At 38.6% G+C, this 18,877-nt stretch overlaps 1 protein-coding gene and 1 non-coding gene across 3 annotated transcripts in view; one reads left to right on the top strand and one right to left on the bottom strand.

Moving 5' to 3' along the window:
- The window catches only part of ELP3 (elongator acetyltransferase complex subunit 3), a 104,083-nt gene that overhangs the window by 67,445 nt on the left and 17,761 nt on the right, over positions 1 to 18,877 (top strand). For both annotated transcript variants that reach the window (XM_047717495.1, XM_047717496.1), the window contains exons 11-14: positions 2,457 to 2,547; positions 5,373 to 5,438; positions 7,027 to 7,254; positions 8,389 to 8,470. In XM_047717495.1, the coding sequence (XP_047573451.1) occupies positions 2,457 to 2,547; positions 5,373 to 5,438; positions 7,027 to 7,254; positions 8,389 to 8,470 (467 nt within the window). The remainder of the gene's footprint in view (positions 1 to 2,456; positions 2,548 to 5,372; positions 5,439 to 7,026; positions 7,255 to 8,388; positions 8,471 to 18,877) is intronic.
- On the bottom strand, positions 11,939 to 12,045 carry LOC125094512 (U6 spliceosomal RNA). Its single transcript, XR_007125539.1, has one exon. It is a non-coding gene; the product is annotated as a U6 spliceosomal RNA (small nuclear RNA).

Genomic DNA, 18,877 nt, shown 5'->3' with positions numbered 1-18,877 from the left:
AATGTAGAAGGGATGATAGATAATCACCAGTTTGACAGTCATAATAGGGATGGTGAAACAGGAGTCATCGGTGCATGTTAGACTAGTGTTTGGAGGGTTGTTGAGGAACAAGATACTGTTCTGATACTGTGTAAACAGGTGTCCTTTTCACAATCTTACTAAACCATTTTTCACATTTTTGTGCTTTGTGTTGATTTTTGCATTTTAAAAGGGCCCCAAGCATAGTGCTGAATTGCTGTCTAGCATTCCTAAGCACAAGCTATAATAAACCTTCTGAAGAAAATAAATATTAGATGAGCTTCATTAAGGCATAAATTAAACTGCTGCTAGCCACAAGTGTTAGGTTAATGAGTCAGATATATGTTAAATAAAGTATCTTTACATAGAAATAAAATAAAAGAGGGTTATGTATCGATCAGTTGAAGAAAATATAACTGAGGCTCACAGAAACCTAACCCTGTGTTTTCTGTAGGAACAGTGTTTGAGTAATTGCGAATACAGTACTCATGGCCCTATATAGAATTTATGCCTAGTGAATAACAAGAATCAAATGTATCTGCCATTCAATGAGTACTAATAGTGATTGCCAGTGATTTTATCAGATTAATGTCATGTATAACAGGATTTTAAATTTTACCAGTAAGACATGGAAGTACATGTATTTCTGAGTTGTTTATAAAATGTTTCAGGGTAAATGGGGCGCCTGGGTGGCTCGGTTGGTTAAGCATCTGACTTCAGCTCAGGTCATGATCTCAGGGTTCTGAGTTCGAACTCCAGAGTCCCACATTAGGCTCTGCACTGAGTGGGGAATTTGCTCCCTTTCCCTCTGCCCCTCCTCCCGCTTGTGCATGTGCACATGCGCGTGCATGCTCAAATAAATAAAACCTTTAAAAATGTCTCAGGGTGAAAAAGGGCATTTAGAAGACTTGATCTTTGGCTTATATAATATGAAACAGTAAAATATTTAAAACCGTATATTTGCACATTCCTGGCCCAAATAAATCTTTTTTTTTTTTTTTTTTTTTTGGAGACAGAGCACATGACAGTGAGGGGCAGAGCGAAAGGGAGAGAAGGTCACAATCAGACTGCTTGCTGAGCACAAAGCCCCATCCATGCAGGGCTCAATCTCAACCCTGAGATCATGACCTGAGCTGAAACCAAGAGACAGCCACTTAATTGGCTATACCACCCAGCACCCCTGCAACTGATTTAAAATGTACTTGATTTTAAGAAATTATAGTTCCAAAGATAGAAAGTTAATTTTTTTTTGCTAAGAATTGTAAGTAAACCATATATATTAACTAATCCCTCTAAAATATATTCTTTAATATCACTCTCACACTGAACTCACTGATGTGTCATTGTCTTAAAGAATTTTGGCTTATCATTGCTTTATGTAATGTTTCATGGAAACTCTACTGGCTTCCAGAGCCTAATAGATTTACTGTGTATAGCTTTTAATGATAATTGATTGGCTGTTGATATTTTTGAGTGAGTGAGAAATATCTTATTAGAATCAAATGGGTGAATTAGCTAATTGTATATATTTAACATTTGGAGGGATAAGTAAAAAGAGAAGAAAAAATTCAAGTTGATTCAAAAGCAAATGAGAAGAAAAGATATATTCTTAAAATCTTTCTTCTAATGAACCAAATATTAGACAAAACAAATTGAGGACTTGCCTTTGAATAGGAAGTAAATGTGCTAGGCATATTCTTCAGATTTTTTTTTTTAAACTTTTATCGTCAGATGCTGATTTTTGTCTAGAAGAGGATGTTGGGGCTACTAAAATAGAGCTTATAACTTCAGCTTTTGATTGAAATCTCCTTTATGCCTGGCACTTTATGCTGTATTGATGCCAGGAAATAAAATTTATCTCCTCTTATCTTTAGGCAAGCTGTTAATCTTCTAATGCAGAGTCACTTCTAATTTAGACTTCTAGGAAACAGGGAGACTTGAGGGGAGTATTCTTTGAGTCTAGTTGTTGGCTGAGATTGGCTTTTGAGCTTCCTGGTTGTCATTCAGCAACTGTATAGGCAAGTGTTTTTAAGCTATTAATAAAGAAGTGCATTAATAATTGCTATTTCTCCTCTTTAAACAAATTGGATTTTACTTAAAAAGACAGTTGTATTTCTTGTTTTGCTTAGTGCAAATTTATCTCTTCAGCCAAAAATTATTACTGATGGCTATCAGACATTTATTTTATACTTTGTAATCTTATAAAGTGATTTTCATTGGGTGTTTCCTCACAAAAACCCTGAGTGGTAGGTGAAAATCATGATTTCATGGATGGGAAAACAAACAGAGAAGCCCTGAACCTTGCTTCCTGTTTAGAATAATTCTGTTTTTCTGATCTGCTTTGTAGGTTTTTGTTTGTTTCCTTTTTTAAATATCCCTGCCTTACTGCTGTAGTGAATGATTTGTATTTTACAACAGCTGACATCTTTCTTTTGCAGAGATATTCCAATGCCCTTAGTCAGTTCAGGGGTAGAGCATGGTAATTTGAGAGAGCTGGCATTTGCAAGAATGAAAGACCTTGGAATACAGGTAAGAGTTTGACTAGAACTGTTGAGATCAAAGTAATCTGAAACACAAAACACTTTGATACATACTTACAGACTCACAAGTTTGGTCAAAAAGTTTCACATACTGAAGGTATTGTACTCTGTAACATGAAGTTGAAACTAGTGGTTACAAAGGCTGCATCTTGTCCCTTACACCCATCTGCTTTCTTCTAAAAGGGCTGGTTTGATTTAAGGGTTGCTTTTTCACCTACTCAGAAGCCAACTATGTGTGCTCAACTCTCCTTTTTAAATTTTTAAGTATTTCTTTTTTTTCTTTCTTTTAGAGTATTGGGTGTTCAATTCTTGACTAGCGATGGTAGACAATATGCGTATACATTTGAAGAAATAAGGATTACATGTGTGAAATGATTACCAAACAGTGTCGTTGCCCACATATTCCAGTGTCCCTTGCCCCATTCCACCCCTGTGTCTGTTTAGGTACTTATTTCTGCAGATATTTACTAAACATCTTTCTTCTGACCCTAGAAGTACCAAAGAGCCCAGGAATCTGTGACAGTCTCTGCAGATGACTCTTAAATACAGTAAGATGATTATGACATAAATTCACAGTCCCCTAGAAACTCCTTAATAGATCTGCTAAAGGAAAAAAGCCAGGAGTGGGATCAAGGGGTGAGCATTAGTTCCTGGGCTCCTCTTTCAGCATTTGATTTCAGCAGGTTTGGGACAGAGTCATGGGATGTTCTCATGCACAATCCAGATATGGACCACACTTTGAGAGACACCGTTTTAAGGACTGCATATCATGTTTGTGGACTTGCCCAAGACATTTTCTTCTTTCAGTCCATTGTTTGTCCAAAGAGGAATTTGTGAACATGATTGGCTTATTCTTTTTAAAAAACAAAAACAATTTTAAGTTCTAGAAAAAGGGCAAATTTATTATCTATAGTGATTCATAGTGCCAAATGAAACTATGTGCCTGTTCTGTTTCCTAGTTTCCAGCTTTCCTTCTTCCAACCCCTCTCCCCTCTGAGAATACCACAGCCAAAGTGACGGACCTGGCCTGGTTAGCCTGATAATCTCATCATCTAGCTATCTTCTTTAACCTAGTATCCCTTTTAAACCCTAATAGCCTCTCTTAAACTGGAAAGACTAAAATTCAGTGAAAGCCCAAAGACACCTAGTTCACATAGGCAATGTCTTTGCCAGAAAATAAGTACACACCAATCTCTGCTTTTTAAAAAGCTTTCTTTGGGCAGCTGGGTGGCTCAGTCAGTTAGGCTTCTGATCTTGATTTTGGCTTGGCCTGTTATCTCAGGGTTTTGGGGTTGGGTCTCACACCAGGCTTGTATGCTGGGCATGGAGCCAGCTTGGGATTCTCTCTCACTCTCTCCCTCTGCCCCACCCCCCCAAGCATTATCTCATAGCCCCCCTCCTGGAGGAATGCAGGTGTTCATTAAGAGCATACAACTGTGGTGCGTTCACATGCAAACTACTATATAGATCTGCTGTAGTTAAAAGACAACATCTAAATTTAAAAGATTTCTAATTACAGAGACTTGTGATCCTTGTTGGCTATATAATTTTTGAGTTCATAGAAACCACATTAACAAAGCATTATTATCTGGGGCTAGTTCCTGGGACATGGAAATAGGTTTGCTTTTACAGAACTGAATAATGAGATCTTATTTTTCTCATGGAATTCTATACATATATAACAGTACTTCATAAATATGCTATTTTAGTAATATAGCTTGCATGACATCATCACGTTTCCTAGGATGATCTTTTCTCACTGGTAGAAAATGTTAGAATCCTCGGGGCGCCTGGGTGGCTCAGTGGGTTAAAGCCTCTGCCTTCGGCTCAGGTCATGATCCCAGAATCCTGGGATCGAGCCCCGCATCAGGCTCTCTGCTCAGCAGGGAGCCTGCTTCCCTTCCTCTCTCTCTCTGCCTGCCTCTCTGCCTACTTGTGATCTCTGTCTGTCAAATAAATAAAATCTTTAAAAAAAAGAAAATGTTAAAAAAAAAAAAAAGAAAATGTTAGAGTCCTGACAATAATTTTTATAATTTATTCTGAAGGGGAAAAATACTATATTACATATAATGCAATACTGTAAGGATTTTGTAATTATAAATATCCGGCTATGTAGTGTACACACTGGGTTGTGGAATAAAAGTGAGAGTTGCATCACATGAGCTTGGACTTGGAGAGACCAGGCATTGCATGTGTATCATGTGCAGGCAGCTCTGTGCCTCCTAGTGATGATCTCATGACTATGGTTTGGACTGTATAATAAATAGCTCTGGGTTCCTTCTTTTCTTCCTTTTTCCCCCTTTCCTTTCTCCCAACCTTTCTTCCACAATGCAAAAAACAAAAACAAAACATGGCAGTCTTCCAGCATCCTTCTTTTTGACATTTGTAAAATGATAGAAACATGGTGATGCTAAAAATATTAACTGCCATAAAATGGTGAAGGTTTTAAAAAATGAGGAATTTTCTTCTTATTCTTGTATATACATAGTTTTGGATTATACTTTCAGGTATAGTTATATCCCCTGGGTAAAACTGTTGTCAGATTTTAGAACATACATTATTTACTTTGAGTATTACATATTGCTCTCAGAATTCTAAGCTTGTTTTTAAAGCACTACCATTTCCCCCTATCCTCAGACTTAGTAAAGATGGTTTTATTTTGAAATTTAGTTCTTTTTAATCTCTTTGTAAATTGTGTCCAAACTTAATTTTGAGCCCAGGATTTGATGGAAAGGTGTGAATAAAAATTTAGTTACCAGTTTTATACTTGCCCCTCTCCTCCACCTTTTTTAAATTTTTAATTTTTTTTGGCAGTGTCGAGATGTAAGAACCAGAGAGGTTGGAATCCAAGAAATTCATCACAAAGTACGGCCATACCAGGTTAGTTTCTTCATTTTATAGAGAGAGTGGGCCCTGATCATAAATCTTTGGCAAGCCTGGATCCATACTTTCTAACCAACAGGACTGATCCCTAGAAGTTAATAAGTAAACTAAGCAAAGTAATTGAGGATCAGATAGAGATGACAAGACGGGAGAGGCAAATATGAGTGTGGGTGAATTGTAGAAGAGTCAGGCTAGGAAATACAAGCCTGAGCTTCATTCTGGATCAGCACAATCCACCAGAACTTTCTGCAGGGTTGAAAATGTTCTATAATTTGCACCATCCAGTATGGTGTCAGCCACCTGTTACATGTGACATGTGACTAGTGCAGCTGAGGAACTGAGTTTTTAATTTTATTTGTTTTAATTCAAATATAAATAGCACATGCAGCTAGTGGCTACCTTCAGGAAGAGCTAAATGAGATGTTTATTTCTGTGTGTACAGCTATTAAATTCTACTGTATTGGTGGTAATCAAATGAATAGATAGGCCTTTATCAACAGGGATTCCACAAAACTTAAGCCTAATGCCCAAAAATATTCATTGTTTATAACGAGTTAACTTCTCTCCTATTTACCTATAATGCCTAGCTATGTGCCATATTTCCTGTGAGTTAACTCTCTTGTAGAACCCCATTTGAGAAAGATTAGATGATACCTACATTGATATTTTTAACATTTGGGACCTCTTGAGGAAAAAAGTCAACCCAAACAAAGTTAATCATTTTTCCACATTCCTTTGCAATCCAGTTAGTTAGCAAACATTAAGTTTGAGAAGAAAGAAACATAACCATCATTCTGAATTGTTCACCTCACTGCAGTTATAATCCACCCATTGTTGGAAAGTGTCTGGATGTGACCTTGTCCGCATACGTAGGTTTTTCTGTGCATACTGTTATATATTGCTTATATAAATGCAAAGTTCAAGGGGCACTTGAACAATGAGTTGAAGAGTCAAAAGCCTATGTAGATTGCTACAACAAGAGCTTCTCCCAAAAGCTACTTTCCGGTGCTTGAATTTCTTTGATGTTCTAATCTTATCACTAACTAGGTATAATATTTTAAAGGGCTTATCCCTTTAAAGGGATGCCATACTTTCTTAAAATCCCATCAAGAAACAAGTGACCAATAACACATTTTTCCCCCAAAAGCAGGTTTTCATAGAAGAGATAAAGGCTAGGAAATGAAACTGTTGAGCCACCTGACTGCTATGGGGCTCAGTGGTGCTCCCAAGAGCTACACATGTGATATATAATTTTATTAGAGACTCTTCTTGGAGAATCAAAAGATATAAATACATAGAAGCCTTTACTGAGCCAGATTTCTGCAAGAATTTCAAGGTTAATGAAGTTCAAATATGTTTTCCTTTTATAATGTTCCGTGAACAAGGCATGAACTCTTACTTAATCAATGATATGTGAGAATAGACTAGTAAGAAGGAACATAATTCATGATTATTCATTCTTTATCCTTAATTGGGTATATTAGCCTAAATAAGTAAATACTTATAAAAATGAATTCTGTTCGCTGATTAAGGGTTTGTTTGGTTTTTGTCTAACTTAAAAGAAGTTTTTATTTTTATTAAACAGGTTGAATTGGTAAGAAGAGATTATGTTGCAAATGGTGGCTGGGAAACATTCTTATCATATGAAGACCCAGATCAAGACATATTGATTGGCCTCCTGAGATTACGAAAGTGTTCAGAAGAAACGTTCCGTTTTGAATTGGTTGGAGGTGTTTCCATAGTTCGAGAGCTGCATGTGTATGGAAGTGTCGTCCCTGTGAGCAGTCGAGATCCTACTAAATTTCAGCATCAGGTATCCTGTATTCCCTTTCTCTTTGACTATAATTAAGAAATTGCCCAGGGGCACCTGGGTGGCTCAGTCAGTTAAGCGTCTGACTCTTGATTTTGGTTCAGGTCATGATCTCAGAGTCATGAGATCAAGCCCAGCTTTGGGTTCTGTGCTGATCTTGGAGCTTTGTAAGATTCTCTCTCTCAAAAATAGGTTAGGAAGGAAGGAAAGGAAGGAACAAAGGAAGGAGAAAGAAATTGCCCAAGGGAGGAAAAGTGAAAAAGAGTGGGTAGTGGGGGGGCTGGAGGAAGAGACAGTGAAAGAGGGAGGAAGGAGGGGGAAAGGCAAATACAGAAATGGAGGAACTAATATTTTATGTTCAGGGATGTTTTCTCTCCAACTTGTACCCTTTTGGGTATGAGAGGGAAGGAGCGAGTGACAAATTTGAGAGTCAGTCAAGTAGGATATAGTATTAGGTTAAACCATATGAAATTTTCTATTTTTGAAAGTCAGAAATGGTTTAATACCAGCAATTTCTTATGGTTCAACTATGTACTATGAAATCAAAGCAGATGATAATGTAAAAGCACTTGTGAAATATTAAAGCTCTTCATAGACGCAAGCTGTATCTGATATATAGTGGAATGCTCTTCCACTCCCCATGAACAACCTAAATAAATAACTCACTTTTTCAGATTTCCACAAAATAGCTTAAAACCACTAATGGCGGATATAGCATAAACCCCAGACTTGGTGATTTAAGAATATTGCCTGGTTTCAAAACCTTTTAGAAATTGGAGGGGTGACTAATAGATAAAAGATTAGATGCCCCAGACTTCATCACCTGGAGATTGCCTAGAGCTTATTTAAAAAGAGACAGAAGTTGAGAGGCAATCATCATCTTTGATGAGATTACATCATCCATAGATTACCTTTTGATGGCTTTTGTTGCAAAATTATTGCCTTTTTTACTAGTCTGCTATAGTGTATTTTTGGTATAATTGAATGGTTTCTGTTTTCTTATCCCCATAATTTTTTTTGGTCACTCTTATTTTAGCAGATTTTAGCAACTACTGAATATTACCCTTTTTGTTTTACATATCCTCTTAATGACTTCCTTCCTTCTTAATTCCCTAACCCCTCTTTTGCTCTTTCCAGGGATTTGGCATGCTGCTGATGGAGGAGGCAGAAAGAATAGCTAGAGAAGAACATGGATCTGGGAAAATAGCTGTTATATCAGGTAACTGGAGGAAGACAGAGTTCATGATTCATTCACGTTTTTAACTTGTTATCACAATTAAAATGATCTCAGGCCTCTCTTGTCCCCATTTATGATTATTCACAATTGGGCAGAATATAATAGTGAAAAACTTATGGTCAGACACAGAATTACTGCAAACAGTTGGGTGGCATAGTTTCAGAAGCACTCCATCTCTGAGTGGCAAGACCAGTAATCTGGATCCTGCCTTCCTTGCTGTCTGTCACAACAGTCATCTGTCTGTTCCACTAGTTGTCATGGTCATTTCCTCTCTTGTGCTTTGTGCCCAGTGACTCTGTCTGGGAAGATGAAATTTGGTGATAAAGATCCAAGAAAAAGTAAACCAGTGTGGCCATTATCAATATTGTTGTTAAGAAACAAAATGGACCTCAGGTGCCAGTACAAGATGTTTAAAGGTAGAGTTTTTTGCTCCTTAAATATTGCCCTCAGTGACTTTGCTTCTGGGAAATAGCTTTCCCTTGTTTGGAAGTTTCCCCGTACTTTGTCTAGGTAATTGAGGAAGTGGGCACGAAAAGGAAATTCTAGTATGAATGGAGCATAAAACAACCTTATGTATACCCTTTCATTCCTACACTTTAGTACTATATCCTTACAAAAATTGCTGTTCCCAGTAAGAAGCTTGCATGGGGGAAAGCTATGATCAGAATATAGGTTGTTTTTCCATTAGAAAATATTTTCTCTTAGAGGCAGGTTATTTTCTTTTAAGATCTTTTAAATAATCTTTTCTGAAAGGTTTTTTAATCAATAAGTTGCTGCTAATCAATAAATCAATACCCTTACCTAGGTTTTAACAATTACAATTATGAAAATATAATGACACAGGCTTACTTAATCACTTAGTTTGGTTTTGGTATTTTTGGCATTATCCAGACAGATAAGTAAAACATTTCTCAACATGGCTAGCTTTATATATTTTCCTCTGTTATCTTTAATTTCACTAAAGAGGGACTTAATGAGGCTCATCTGATTGATACTGATATTTGTAATAAGAAATGTTTACCTTTCAACTGTTTAAACTGTGGTGGTTCAGAAGTTAACCTTTCCCAGTACCAGGAAAGGGCCGCCTGACTCAGGACTCTTTCTACACACATCTGTGGAGGATTGAAAGCACCTGAAATTTCAGTGGTCCCTTTTGCTAAACATTGTCAGTGTTTTCAGCACAGTACTTCTCAAGCTTTAAATGTCCTTCACCTGGAGATCTTGTTAGAATGAAGATTGTTTCATTCAGTCTGGGATGGGGCTTGAGAACCTGCAGTTCTAACCAGCTCTTAGTGATACCTCTGCCGAGGTGATACCTTCAGACCACACTTTGAGTAGCAAGGTTCTCATATTCTCTTCCAAATCATTAAGGTCTGGATACTTTCCGTGACCCTGGCAGTGCCTACACTCCCACAGTCTGCTGTGCAATCACATGGTTTTCTCGTATCTGTGGGAACGTCATCAATTTTAAAACGGAAGAACATTGGTAATCTATCACTTCTCCACATTATTTCATTAGCCTTCCTAATATCTTTCTTTTTAGAAATGTTACATGCACAGAGGGCCCCTGACTTGCCTGAGGTTCTATTCAGTTGCACATAAGAGCCTCAGTTACTGTTTTTTATGAGCAGGGTGTCTAAGTGGAAATCAGCATCTGTCCTTTTTCTGGCTTTTTATCATAATCTAAAAGCTCAATTTCAGATCATCTGCCTGTAGGATTTTTAAAATAATAAGAAGAGACTTATGAAAATAGCAGGGAAGAACCTTTCTGCTTATCAGCACTACAATAGGACCACTAGATTTCTTTTTTTTTTTTTTAAGATTTTATTTATTTATTTGACAGACAGAAATCACAAGTAGGCAGAGAGGCAGGCAGAGAGAGAGGAAGGGAAGCAGGCTCCCTGTTGATCAGAGAGCCCGACGTGGGGCTCGATCCCAGGACCCTGGAATCATGACCTGAGCTGAAGGCAGAGGCTTTAACCCACTTGAGCCACCCAGGTGCCCTGGACCACTAGATTTCTGTATAGGAGATTTCTTTCGGCCAGTGGGTTTCAGTAGTCCTGGATTGTCTTTTTGAAACCAGAGTTCTGTGGGAGGAAGGAAGCATTACTTCCGGTCACTCTAGTCTATATACTGGACCATTGCTTTCTACTGAGGAAAGCACACAAGGCCTCGACTTTCTCTTTAACTCAGCATCTGATCAAAAAGACAAAAACATTTGCTCTTTGTATGCATTTATTGCTCTAATTTAGAAATATATTACTGTTTCAGTGAAGCTTGTGAATCAGATACCTGAGATGTCCATTATTCAGAACTTTGAGCAGTGCAGATTTAATGTGTTATCATCACCTTTTATGTTGCTTTTGTCCTTCCATGTTTGTTCATTCTTTACTTTGGTCTTTCTGCTTTGAGTACAATGTGTGTGTGTGTGTGTGTGTGTGTGTGTGTGTGTGTGTGTTTTATTAACATATAATGTATTATTTGTTTTAGGGGTACAGGTCTGTGATTCATCAGTCTTAAACAATTCACAGTAATCACCATAGCATATATCGTCCCCAGTGTCCATCACCCAGCAACCCTATCCCTCCCCCTGACCCCCAGCAACCCTCAGTTTGTTCCCTGAGATTAAGAGTCTTCTTATGGTTTTTCTCCCTCTCTGGTTTCTGGTTTCATCTTGTTTCATTTTTCTCTTCCTTCCCCTATGATCCTGTCTTGTTTCTCAAATTCCTCATATCAATGAGATCATATGGTAATTGTCTTTCTCTGATTGACTTATTTTGCTCAATTCTAGTTCTCTTATTACCCTCTTGTTCCAGCCATGTTGTTGCAAATGGCAAGATTTCATTTCTTTTTTTTTTTTTTTTAAAGATTTTATTTATTTTTTTGACAGAGAGAGATCACAAGTAGGCAGAGAGGCAGGCAGAGAGAGAGGGGGAAGCAGGCTCCCCGCCGAGCAGAAAGCCTGATGTGGGGCTCGATCCCAGGACCTTGAGATCATAACCTGAGCCGAAGGCATAGGGTTAACCCACTGAGCCACCCAGGCGCCCCAAGATTTCATTTCTTTTGATGGCTGCATAGTATTCCATTGTGTATGTGTACACACACACACACGTCTTCTTTATCCTTTCATCCATTGATGGACATCTAGGCTCTTTCCATAGTTGGGCTATTGTGGACATTGCTGCTATAAACATTGGGGTGCATGTGCCTCTTCAGATCACTACATTTGTTATCTTTAGGGTAAATACCCAGTAGTGTGATTGCTGGGTCATAAAGGTAGTTCTATTTTCAACTTTTTGAGGAACCTCCATACTGTTTTCCAGAGTGGCTGCACCAGCTTGCATTCCCACCAATAGAGTAGGAGGTTCCCCTTTCTCCACATCCTCACCAACACCTAGCTGGTTAATTTTAGCCATTCTGACTGGTGTAGGTGGTATCTCACTGTGGTTTAAAAATATGGAATGCTTCACGAATTTGCATGTCATCTTTGTACAGGGGCCATGCTAATCTTCTCTGTATCATTCCAATTTTAGTCTATGTGCTGCTGATGCGAGTACATATGTGTGTGTTTTAATTTGTTTTTGTAAAAAGTCAGACAGTTGTTCTCCATAAATCAATCCTTAGAATGAAAAACTCTGTGATCACATTGGTGTTTGTGCACTGTGCTTTTTCACAGTGTGTCATTAGTTGGGCTGTATAGGAGGAGACGTTTGGGGGGTGGTTGGATTCCATTCCTGTGTTGACTGTAGCACTCCTTGTGATCTTGGAGAATTTTACTTGATCGCCATGGACCTTTCTTTCCTTACTAAAAACAATGGAGATAGGTTATCTTTTACAGTTATAGAGTCTAGAACTCAGCCCTTCAGTGTCTTAATCTGTTGTAGTGCTCAGAGTAACCAATTATGTTTTACTGATTACATCTAAAGTGGATTCTTTTCTGAAACCATGTTAGGAAGCCCTTCGTTTTCATTAGTATTTGAGTTCCATCTCCTTGTACATTGGGTATTTGATGGTGAAAATTGCACAGTTTCCCATAGGTAGGTTATCCTATCCATGATTTGTGGATGCATATTGACTTCAGTTACAATTTGGTGATACTTTTTTTTCTGACCTTGTCCTTGATTTATAAATCCATCCTTGTTCTGGTCTGTAGGCTTTTGTACACAGTGGTGGCCTAGATATTCTGTTCTGCCATAAGTAGTAGCTTGAGCAAGGAAGAGACAGGTCATTTATCATTCTGGTTACTGTGATATAAGAGTAATGCACTTATGTAGAGGTTTTTTTTAATTACATTCTGATTCATTATTACTTCCCCTCAACTTGCCAGCTGATTTTTGGTTACTTGGATTTATGATCTTTGATTCTGTCTCTAGACAATATGATTAACTGCACAGTAGATCTGATTTGAAACGCTAGTCAGAAGGATTCCATGTGCTTTATTTTTCTCTATTAAAAACAAATCGGTTTTTATCTTTGTTACCTTAATATATTTTGTTTCTAGAGGGTATATACTGAATATTTTACAGCTGATTGATCCTTTTTTTAAAAGATTAACTTTATAGCTACATGAGAAAATTATAAATTTTCTGGTTTATTAGAGTCAAATGAAGCACTTTCTTAGACTTTTAAAAATAATTCATTCTATTTTTTAAAGCACATATATTTGTCTTGGGAAGTAAACTGTGTTTCTAAATTAACCATTAACTCCAAATGTGAATATTAAAGCAAAAATGAAATGTTTGGCTTCATCAACATCAAAATCTCCCAAGTTCAAGGAACCAGCACTGACCGGGCAGGGGAGTACAGCGTGCTGCCCTGTGTCTGCGGGATGCTCCTGTTAGCCGCACAGCTAACTCAGTCCTCACCACACGGATTACCCTTAACTGCAGAAGAACATAGATTTTTCTCTCTACTTATATTACATCTCAATTCATGACTAATTGCCTCAGAATAGGAAAATAATCTTTTTCTGCATACAAAAATGAGTAAATCAATAGGATAAGAACAACCAATTTACAAAATAATGTGTAGGCAGTTAATTACTGCTAAATATCTAATTATTTAGATTAATTAATTAGTCCCCATTATATCCAAGTGCTTTAGTATCTCTCCCCAACTTACTCATGTAGGTTCTGTCAACATACATCTGTTTAAGATTAACAAATTCTATTTACTTGAAAAGCTGTGATGTTTAAGTGGATGAGAAACATTCTTTAATGTGTTAAGATGAAGCAGTTTTTTCTCTGCCCTGTCTTATGGTGTAAAGTGCAAGTGATTATACTGTATAATCTAACTACAACATTTGAAATGCCATCACTAATAATCACCATGGAAACTGGAGATCTCTGATGTTATACTGCCCATACCCTTTCCAAAAGGGCAAATATAACTGTTGATAGCTACTATTTAAAAAGCCACTTAATACCCCCAACAGAATGATTTTTTTTTCCCCTTTTGGCAATTTTGGCTAGGTATCAGATCCAGTCATGTTACCGTTTCTGTTTGCCAGGCTAATTGCTATGCATCAAGACGAATAGCTATTCCCCAAGCTCCCCCTAGTACCTTCGTCATAAGCAGTATTCTATTTGTGTTCTTTCAAGTAGAAAATTAATATGGCCATTGGCCAAGAATTGTACCAGGCTGATAGATCACACAGTGGTGGTGAGAAATGAGGAAAATGTCTGAATGGTTGATGACAGAAATCACTGAAGTCAGAGACTGTTAGCCATTTTGCTTAAACCCATTAAACAGGCACAGAAGAGGGAAGGGGAGAAGGTAAATATACAGGGTGAATAAAACTTAAACCTTAAATGTAGAATGAGTAAACAAGTCCCTGTGGAGATGAGATCATTCTAAATCATGATGCTCAGAATATGATTCTAAAACTACATCTACAACTCCTACCAGTGAAAAAACATCAACATGCCTGTGCCTTACGTAACCCAGTATGGTTTCCTAGGACCGAAATTAATGGTCTGGTACACCAGAGCCAGTGTTTAATGATATGTGGGCAGAAAATAACAGTCATTTGGTTTCATTAAACTACAAATGGCTTAGGTTTACTTATGGGACCCCAGAAACTTCACCTGTATTCCAGGCAGCAACCCATCTCCCTTAATTTAAGATGAAGGTAGCTTTATTCTTTGCATGATAATCTAGGTGAAAAGAAGCATGTATTTGTAACTGGTTCGTCTGGTAGTGGAATCATAATCCTAACAAAAATGCCTAGAAAAGCTTTCATTGTTTTGGTTTGTTTGCTGATGGGCACAGGAAGCCTGCCAAAGGCAAACCGGTCTGTGCTGCACGTGCGCATGTGCCTAGCACTTCTCAGTAAGGAAGGGAGGAGATGGTTAGCTCTTCTTTCTGTCTCATCCCTTTCATAATTTCTCTTTTAATAAATTATCCTCTAATGAAATGCACACTGTTAGGGTTCTGTGTATTCCTCTATTTCTCCCACTTTGGTGTTCTAACAATTATACATACTTCTTTTTTGTTTCATGTTCCCAGAGGATTTTATCATGATGGTGGCTAGTATCTTCCTTTTTAAAGACAATAGATAGAACATAAAATACTGCTGTGCAACCAGGATTTTCTTAATTTTAGCATCATTATTTTTTTTTAAAGATTTTATTTATTTATTTGACAGAGAGAAATCACAAGTCAGCAGAGAGGCAGGCAGAGAGAGGAGGAAGCAGGCTCCCTGCTGAGCAGAAAGCCCGATGTGGGGCTCGAACCCAGGACCTGGGATCATGACCTGAGCCGAAGGCAGCGGCTTAACCCACTGAGCCACCCAGGCGCCCCAATTTTAGCATCATTATTAACTAGCATTGGTGATATACTACTTTGCTGGATAAGAAATTAGCTAAATGTTTGCTAATTGGTGTCTGTATTGCCACTGGACTGTGGAGGTACTGTTGCCCAGCTCCTCTCAGGGCCATTATTCCTGACTTGACATTTATTCATTTGTAGATGAACCAGGTACCAGATTGTAGTACTTTGCATATCAAGTGCGTTATACTCCTCCCTCTCTTGGTATCTCATGACTATATTAATTAAGGCATGTTTTTCAAGTATTCCTGAATAAGCCACTAGTGAGTTTCCACTGTTTGGATCTTGTCGGCAACTGAATTTATGATGAGATTTCCTAAGCTGAAGCTAGTGATTGGGTAGGTAGTAGCTTGTTGGCTCTTGAGGAACAGCCTCTGGCAAGTGCTGTTGCTCTTCCCAGGTCCTTGCTAGCAAGTCTCCTTGAATCTCAGAAATGTGCACATGAGCATCCCAGAGGACAGCCTTGCTAATGTTGACACACATTTGCATACTTTTTCTCCCCATTCTTATTCCTCTTAGTTTTGGGGTATTGGGAATTACGACTGTGTGCATCTGCTTGGGAGGAGGAATAGTGTTATGTCACGTGGCCTCTAATAATATTCCTGAGAGGTCTGGGAGCTTGGATAGAAATGACTGCTTTTATTGTAAAGTTAGACACTTCACAGGCTTTTTTCTGAGGAAGAAGGCCTTCTCCAAAGTGGTCTAGTCTAGACTACTCATCATATGCTGTCTGTCACAAAGTCTGTTTTTAGTTTGTTACCATGTTAACTCCTTATCAGTGTAACTTTCATATAATTAGTATGGTTCTTTTCTGTAAATATATGACATTGCTATAATCCACTCAGTTTGATAAAACTTGCCTCTTTCAGATCTGTTAGAGGCAAGGATTTGGCGGTTTCTTGCCTTTTGGGTGAGCAGATCACTCAATAGTGCTGGAAGACGTTTGCTGCCTTCTTTAACAACTGAGATACTGCTTTTATGGAGTCTTTTAGTTTAAACATTCCTCATTCCAACAGGATATAATACAGGGGACTTTCTATTCTTTGGTCAGCCTGGCTTAAACTGTTGTCTCTAATAGCTCACGTTTCCAAGACATTAACTGGTAGATTTAGGGTTTTAGATAGTAGCCATGGGATAGGTTTCCTTATATCCCTCCCCCCCCCACCACCACCACCATTTTCTCCCACTCTGATCATCCAGTTGTTCAGTTTTTCCACTATTTATGAATGAATCATGGATGTTTGGTGTATCTGTGCAGAAGCCTCAGATCTAGAGCCTGTGTGCTCTCTAACCTCTTACTGCAAATCCTACTAATTAGTGATTGTTTTGGTTACTTTTTATTGTCTAACACACCACACCAAAATTTGGTGGCTTAACAGAACAAGCATTTCATTTTCTTAGTGATTCTGTAGGTCAAAAATTCAGCAGGGAATAGAAAGGATGGCTCATTTCTGTTTCATGATGTCTAGAGCTTTAGCTGGGGTGGCTTAAATGGCTGTTAGCTGACTAGGTTGGCTTGTCTGGAGTCTCAGTTCTAGCCGGTAGCAGGTGCTCAGTGGAGGCTATCAACATGAGCACCTTGGTTCCTTTCCAGATGACTTGCATGTCCCATGGCTTGAAAGGCTGGGCTCGAAGAGGAAGGAAACAAAGACTTGGGCTTAGAAGTCCCAGAAATCTTATATTCATATCTGTTTCTGTGTAATAAATACCCACAAAACTTAGTGGCTGAAAACAAGCAGTTACCACACAGTTTCTGTAGGTCAGAAATCTAGAAGTGACTTAGCTGGGTACCTCTGGCCCACAGTGTCTCACAAAGCTGCAGTTAAGGTATCAGCTGGGGATGTAATCATTTCAGGATTCAATTAGTGTTGAAAGATGTACTGCCAGTTTTACTGTGTGGTTTTGGCAGGCTTCAGTTCCCCACAGTCTGTTGGTCTAGGGCCACAGTTCCTCACCATGCCACACAGGCCTCTCTGTAGGGCTGCTCATCACATGTCAGCTTGCTTCCCCCACTAGAGTGATCACAGAGACAGAGAGCCCCTCAAGATGGAAGCCATAGTCCTTATACCTGGTCTTAGAAAAGAGTCAAGTCCAGCCCACCCTCAAGGGGAAGGGATCATATAAGACTGAATACCAGTAGACAGGGACTCTGGAAGTCGTCTTAGACACTGCCTGCCTTAGGCCCCATTCTGTTGCTTACCAGCATCACTGGGCCAGCGTGGATTTAAAGGGTGAGAGAATACATCCACTTATAAAGAGAGGATCTGGTGACAGCTCTTTTTTGCCTACTAAGTTTAAATATGTTTTCATTAACTTGAGATTAACAGGCATACAGTCCCTTTCTACAGGAAACTTCATTTAGCCTTCTCCCAGGATGGACTCTCTCTGGGCCAACGCAGGTTCAAGGGTTCTTATCCCAAACCCAATATCAAATTTTCATAGAAACAGTTATGGCAGCACAGTTATACCTAACACTGTCCTAAGCAGATTTTGGCGGGCCTTCCTCACAAATTGCCCCTGCATCTGACCTTTTGTCTGTCCTCTTTCTTCCATGAGGACATGTCTGTATTTCCCTTTACAAGCCTATCTAAATCCTGTCTGGTCCTTTAGATCTATGATATTGGCCATTTATATCTTTCTTCTAGGTTATGGAATATAGAAGATTATCTTTGGGCTGAGGGTACATGGTTTCTCTTTAGAGATATCCCACTCTTTTTAAAGATTTTTTTTTTTAATTTATTTATTTGACAGACAGAGATCACAAGTAGGCAGAGAGGCAGGCAGAGAGAGAGAGAGGGAGAAGCAGGCCTCCTGCTGAGCAGAGAGCCCAATGCAGGGCTCGATCCCAGGACCCCGGGATCACGACCTGAGCCGAAGGCAGAGGCTTTAACCTACTGAACCACCCAGGCGCCCCAAGAGATATCCCACTCTTATCCATACCCCTTCCCCCCACAAATACCTGAAAATAGCTAATGAACCTTTAAAGTCTTTTTTTTTATTTGGGGAGGTAGTAAATTGTATATGACAAAATTTACCATTATAACCATTTTTTTTAAAGATTTTTATTTATTTATTTGACAGACAGAGATCACAAGTAGGCAGAGAGTCAGGCAGAGAGAGAGGAAGGGAAGCAGGCTCCCCACTGAGCAGAGATCCCAATGCGGGGCTCCATCCCAGGACCCTGGCATCATGACCTGAGCCGAAGGCAGAGGCTTTAACCCACTGAGCCACCCAGGTGCCCCCCATTATAACCATTTTTAAGTATATAGTTCAATGGCATTAGTTACAGTCATAATGTTGTACAACCATCACCCCTGTGTCCAAAATATTTTCATTATGCAAGACAGAAACTCTGTACTCATTAAGTAGTAATCTCAACTCTCCCATCTCCCCAGTCCCTAGTAACCTCTACTCTACTTTCTGTCTCTGTAAAGTAGATTCATACAGTATGTGGCCTTTTGTCTCTGGCTTTCTTCACTTAGCATAATGTCTTCAAGGTTTATCCATGCTATATACATTAAAGGATTTTGCTTCCTTTATTAAGACTGAATAATATTCCAT

This window comes from Lutra lutra, chromosome 2 (assembly GCF_902655055.1).
Source record: "Lutra lutra chromosome 2, mLutLut1.2, whole genome shotgun sequence".
Lineage (NCBI taxonomy): Eukaryota > Metazoa > Chordata > Mammalia > Carnivora > Mustelidae > Lutra > Lutra lutra.
This window is presented reverse-complemented; position numbering and strand designations above follow the sequence as displayed.